The following is a 6,948-nucleotide window of genomic DNA, read 5'->3' as shown; positions in this document are numbered from 1 at the left end:
ATTTACATTAAGCCTAACCTCATGTGCCATTTCATGCATTCTGGTAAGTAGGTCTTGCAAGTGTTTTGGTGCTTTGCTAATAAGGACAGCGTCATCAGCATACTCTAGGTCAGCTAATTTCCAGTTATTAATCCAGCCCAATCCTTTTCCTCCATTACAAAATTCATGAGGGGGGTAAACAACATAGGTGACAAAACATTCCCTTGGTGTACTCCACTGTTCACTGGAAATTCATTGATAGGACTCAACTAACTTTAACTTTGCACTTGCTATGCTCATGAACAGGCTCAATCAAAATTACATATTTTAGAAAAACTCCATAATGACGTAGGACCCTCCACAAAATTGGCTGGTGAACACTATCAAAGGCTTTTTCATAATGGACAAATGCCATCAAAAGTGAATTTTCATATTCTACACATTGATGTACCACATGTCTTGAAATGAGAATTTAGTCAGTACAATTTCTAACTTTTCAAAATCCTGCTAGTTCATCTCTCATCTAGTCTCTTAAGATGAGCATACTATATATCTACATGACAACTGACGCAAGTGTGATGCGCCTGTAATTATTGCAATCAGTCAGATTTTTTTTTTTTTTTTCGTTTTCAAAAACATTCCTAGCTCCCCTTCATCAGGTTTTGCCTATTCACACCACATTCTACAAAATAATCGTATAAGTATTCAGGGAGTAAATTCATTTTCAGCCAATATCATCTCAGTATTATTCCATAGTATACAAAGAATTTCCACCTCTTTAGTTTTTTCATTGATAGATTCGACTTTAAACACACTGAATTCATTATGGGTTTATCATCGTCTTTCCCAGCTTCATGTATATCAATCAAATTATTTTCTCTATATCTCTTATTCATGATCTCACTTCAATGATCTATCTATGGTTGTCTTTCTTCATCTTCTGCTGTTATAACCAACCCATCTCTCTTCTTGATGAGTAAATGCTTCTTTGCCCAAGCCAAATCTTGTATTCATAGCTTTGTCAGCCTCCACTGCTTTCATGTCTAAATATTCTCTTTGGGGATTCCTGGCTTTTCTTCTGACCTCACTATCAATACTGAAATACCAAGCATGCTCTACCAGGTAATTTGATTACTTCTTCGAAAACTTTCAACAATCAATTTCTGATATAGTCTCCTTTTTATAGTATCAAAAATATTATTTGATTATTCCTTCCATATTTAGTATTGTAGTCAACAATTACTATTTCTATATCTTTCTCTGGAATATCATCTATTACACTGCATTTCTTCATAGTCTTTATCTTTCTCTCCTTCAGTGGAATCATTTGCTGTTGCATATCAAACTAAAATACTCATACTACACTGCTTTTATTCAAACTTTGCAATTAATAATGATCTATTTAGAGATCTCAATTCTGTTAATATATATATATATATATATATATATATATATATATATATATATATATATATATATATATATATATATATATATATAGATATATATATATATATATATAGAGAGAGAGAGAGAGAGAGAGAGAGAGAGAGAGAGAGAGAGAGAGATATATATATATATATATATATATATATATATATATATATATATATATATATATATATATATATATATATATATATATATATATATATATATATATATATATATATATATTTCTCTCTCTCTCTCTCTCTCTCTCTCTCTCTCTCTCTCTCTCTCTCTCTCTCTCTCTCTCTGTATATATATATATATATATATATATATATATATATATATATATATATATATATATATATATATATATATACAAGGTCTATAGATATAAGAGGTCTTCTCAGGCCACCTTAGTGCGCAGGTAGCCGGATGGTGGGAGTCGGGTCGGTCAGAGTGATGACGTCACTCAGACTTAACCGTGGCTGAGTAACCTGTGAAACTTCCATAGGAAAATAAAGGAACCATGCTTTTCGCTTTGTATTTCTATATATATATATATATATATATATATATATATATATATATATATATATATATATATATACAAGGTCTATAGATATAAGAGGTCTTCTCAGGCCACCTTAGTGCGCAGGTAGCCGGATGGTGGGAGTCGGGTCGGTCAGAGTGATGACGTCACTCAGACTTAACCGTGGCTGAGTAACCTGTGAAACTTCCATAGGAAAATAAAGGAACCATGCTTTTTGCTTTGTATTTTTCAATCTTTCCGAAGATTTATATTTTATTCTTTTAGGATATTAAAAGAAAGATTACAAATACATAAGTTTATAACACTCAAACAACCAAACAAATATCTGATGATGTAAATAACTGAAATTTGTCGACCAACAGACAGTTTAAATTCATAAAATAAATAATGATATATACACAATATATATTTCAGTTATGTTCTATATCACGTTGCGAGCTTTTTAATTTTATTCTGCGCTTTTCTTGATGAACTAATATTTCTATTTAAGACACGAATTCTGAAAAATGTACGACATCTAACAAAAAATTTAATCACTTCGTATGGTAATGGGATATCATTGCTTTTAAAACACTCGCTAATCAAATCAGTCAATTTATCTGTCGCTCTTTTTCCAGGTTTTAGATACTTTTCCCCATGATGATAAAGAAACATTTTTTCCATCGTTTTTAAATGCATCAAAAATTCTTCGCTTAGTTGCATTAGTTTTCCATCTCTTGCACTCATGGCACCAATCCACGTGCCATCTCCCTTCGTCGCTGCAGTTCCAAGGAATTCATATTCAGGAAACTTACGAGCTATATAACCCCCTACGTATTGTAAGCCTCCATCTTCCATTGCTTTCCCTAATGCTTCTTTTTTCAGTGTCAAATTCTACATATTCATCATTTTGCAAATCATTAACAAATTCCCCTGCCAAACAAAACAGCATTGCCGATAGACTCAGCTCTTTTTGAATAGAAGTTTCTTCATCTGCAAAGGATGCGCTTTGTTCAACAGGAAAACTGGAAAATGAGCCTGGTGTCATCATATCACTATTGCAACTTTCAACGTTGCCATTTGATCCTAACAGTTTGCTGTCTTTTCCTAGAATTTGGGCTCTGACTCGGTGCTTAAATGCGACGGGTGATGGGTGTTGATGGCATGCACCCATCTGTCTTATGCAGCCAAAAAAGTGTTCAAGACCATCTTGATTTAGCCTATAAGTAAGAATATATGATGTATCAAATTTAGCTTTGACAATTTTCAGCAGCTTCATTAGAGAATTGCACGATATAATTAAGCCTTTTTGGAAAGGATAGAGCCTATTGCTTTTAATTACTTTCATTTCTTTAGATACTCGAATCATATCTTGCAACGTTTTATTTTGTAGGTCCAGATTCATCCCATAGGCATTTCTTGATGGCTTCCTATCACGAGGTACTCGAGAATTGAATAAATCGAACCAGGTATCTACAAGATATATAAACTGAGTTGTCGTTTTCCAATGCTTATCTTCAAGCAGACCTTTGTTACCGAAGTACTGAAGGCATTTATATGTAGTTTCGGACAGTAATTGCACCGTTAGTTTAACATTCATGCGTTGCATACCCATAACATTGATGTGCTTTTCAGAGAGTTTAAGTGCTGTCCGTAGATCACTTTTGTTTTTCATAATTAACTCCCTGACTGAACCACTAAGAGCAAACTTATCTCCCAACAATACAAATCCATGATCAAGAAAATTATTCCTAATGAGTTTTATTATGCTTGCATCGGCAAACACATGTATTTCTCTGTTATCATCTACCGGGTTAACAAATGCAGAATTGTCTATATCAATGCCTAAGGAATTCCACAAACTGATATTTGTTGATCCTAAGTCACTAACCATGGCTACTACAGGAAACCCAGCTTACTCAACCCGAATAATCAATTTAAAAAGGAGATCTTTATTCATGTTAGTGTCGAAATTATAATAAATAATTTGTTTCCAGGAAGTCGTAAGTCCTCTGATCATTGCACATTGTATTTTGGATTTAGGATCATACAAAGTGTCCGCGCCTTTATCATAACTCCAAATTTGTGCAACACTGCACTCGTCAAATGAAATTACACACAGACGCTCGTGTTCCAGCATTGACTCCGATTTTATTTTTAATAAGTGGATTACCGATTCCAAAATGCCAGGTTCTACAGCTATCTTACTTGACCAGCGATATAAAGTTGATAAAGAAGGAAACGGTAATTTCCACACTTCTCTTAAAAACTTATAAGCTTTTGGACTCAAACTGCATAACGTTAAGGCTTTGCTGATATCATCGTCTTCCCAGGTATTAATATTACTTCCAATGACAAGACATGCTACTTGTTTGGGTGAAAAGTATTTCTTTAAATTAGCTTTTACTACAGCAGTTGCTGATGCATACATCTCATTGAACTTAACATACATCACTGTTTTCTCTTTTTTCCAGTTTTCCTTTTCTTTTTCCCACTTGACCCTATTATCCAACAATTTAGCTTTTTCATTTTCCCATTTAGCCCTTTCAGTAGCAAAATAGCTTTCTTTAACTTCCCACTGCTCTTTTTCACATTTCCACTTTACCTCATATTCTTCCCACTTCCGTTTGATATCACCTCTCTCCTTCTCCAGTTCCTCAATTACACGTTGCAAATCTTCAATTATGGGCACCGATTTGACTTTTTGTACAAAAATCTTCCCTGTTTCGTCTGGCTCTTGACGAAGGATTTCATCTACAAGTCGTTTTTGTCCTCTTTTTTCGGCTCTTACCATCCTGGACGTATCTGATTAAAATCAAAATTGAATTATTAAAAAGATGGACTTGTATAGAGAACAATGCGATTATAATTTTCTGACATTATTGAATATGCAAAAATCTGAACTAAAATCTATGAATGGTACTTTTTCACAGCGAAATGGAATAAAAGAAAATTTTTTTTTAACTATATATGAGGAAAACAACTCATTCCGCGATTTCCAGATTACTGGTGAATATTAAAGTGGATATACAATAACTATAATCTATGTAAGTTGATTACAGCGTCATTTATATCTTAATGTTTAACCAACAATACACGATACTGGTTATTTACCTTGTGATGCATGTGAATGTCCAGTTGTAGGTAAATGCATCGTTGGTACAGATCCTTTCTTTATTCTGATGAGAGATCGAGGCACTGGTTGATTCAGCAATTCATACATCAAATTCCTTTCAAATGCACCAGCTACAAAGTGTTTACTACATATCTGAGCGTTTTCCCCATTAATAAGATCTTCTCGTTTGCACAGCTGAATCCACATTTTCCTTGTGATGATGTCCTTAAGGAATTTATGAAAAGTGAGATCCTTACTTTTTCCTCTATATGAGAAGCATCCGAAAACTGCACAATTACTGGGCATTTTGTTATATATAAAACAGCTTTGATCAGCAAGGCAGAAGTGTACACCACGTTTGCTTGTAAACAACTGCCCGGTCAAGGGGTGATCGACCTTTGGTATGCTTGGGTGAATCTAGTCTATGACCTTGGCCGCACCTATAGGCACTGCCTACGTCACAGTCTGTACCTGCGCAGAAGACTCATATTTTTGGTCTGGGTTGAGAAGACCTCCTTAATTTATAGACCTTGTATATATATATATATATATATATATATATATATATATATATATATATATATATATATATATATATATATATCGTCGTCGGCACCCCCTCGTGTCCGAGTATTGGGTTCTGTCGTTAGCCATCAGCCTCCTATCTATGGGGTTGGTGCTTATGTCTGATGTGGCTGTTAAGTCCTAGTCTGTGGTGGAAGAGTCGCGGACAGTGTTCACAAGGGAGGGTAGGTGGTGGGCGGGGCTGTTCTAATCGCTCTCTCCTTCTTCTCCTCCTAGCCTCCTCATTTTGTCTCCTCCTCTCCTCGAAGTCCACGATGCCATTGTGTACTGTACTCCTCAAGGTTTTCCTGTCCCTGGGTGTTTCTTCCCATGAGGAAGGATCGATATCAGTTAGAGCCAGGGTGTGCTTTAGTTGATCTTTATAGCGCATTTTCAGGGCTCCTCGTGGTCTGCTGCCATGGGTCAGTTCTCCGTAGAATATTTTCTTTGGGAGCCTAAATGGATCCATCCTATGCACGTGTCCTATCCAGCGGAGCGGTGGTGGATGATGGTGGCCTCCACGCTGGTCAGCGAGGCACACTCTAAGACTTCAATGTTGGTGGTGTGGCTCTCCCAGGGAATTTTCAAGATTTGCCTCTGTTTCATTTGTTGGAAGCGTTCTAGGTTTTTAATATCGTTTCTATATAGCGTCCATGTTTCACATGCATACAGGAGCGTGGAGAGGACTACTGCCCTGAACACCATTATTTTGGTGGTTATTGTCAGTGCGTGGTTGTTAAATACGCGGCAGTTGAGTCGGCCAAAGGCGGAGTGGGCTGCCCTGATCCTGTTCTCCACGTCCTTTTTGCTTGTGGGAGCTGATGTTAGGATGCTCCCTAGGTAGGAGAACTGGTCCAACTGTTCTAACGGTCGGTCATTCACTGTGGTATTGAAGTTTGGGAGCATCAGTCCTGGTGGATGTTGGACGAGGGTCTTGGTTTTGTCTGTGTTGACTTGCATCCCAAAACGTTTGTAGGCAGAGTTGTATGCATCAGCTAACGACTGTAGGTCCTCTGCCGTCTGACCTGGGGTGGCATTGTCGTCAGTATACTGCAGTTCTCGCACTGCACACAAGGTGGTCTTGGTTCTGGCGTGGAGTCTAGCGAGGTTGAAAGCACCTCCATCCATGCGGAAACGTAGGTCGACTGAGGGTGTGTCTGGGGGAATCTCATTGAACATTGCTGCGGTGTATAGCGAGAAACACGTTGGGGCCAGAACACAGCCCTGCTTCAGGCCGCCGTTGATGGGGAATGGGTCTGAAAGAGAATTCTGGTGGCAGACTCTCCCAACCATTCCGTCATGGAGGGCACGCACCAGCTTGACAAAA

At 37.0% G+C, this 6,948-nt stretch overlaps 1 protein-coding gene across 1 annotated transcript; it reads right to left on the bottom strand.

The window, feature by feature from the left end:
• Positions 1 to 912: 912 nt before the first annotated feature.
• Positions 913 to 4,736, bottom strand: LOC137650977 (calcium-binding and coiled-coil domain-containing protein 2-like). Its single transcript, XM_068384116.1, has 2 exons — positions 4,393 to 4,736; positions 913 to 1,075 (listed from the first exon to the last, which is right to left on the bottom strand). The coding sequence occupies exons 1-2, from the start codon at positions 4,734 to 4,736 to the stop codon at positions 913 to 915; spliced, it is 507 nt and encodes a 168-aa protein (XP_068240217.1).
• Positions 4,737 to 6,948: the final 2,212 nt, after the last annotated feature.

Source organism: Palaemon carinicauda, chromosome 12 (genome assembly GCF_036898095.1).
Source record: "Palaemon carinicauda isolate YSFRI2023 chromosome 12, ASM3689809v2, whole genome shotgun sequence".
Lineage (NCBI taxonomy): Eukaryota > Metazoa > Arthropoda > Malacostraca > Decapoda > Palaemonidae > Palaemon > Palaemon carinicauda.
Note: the sequence above shows the minus strand (reverse complement) of the source record. Positions and strands in the feature narration are given on the sequence as shown.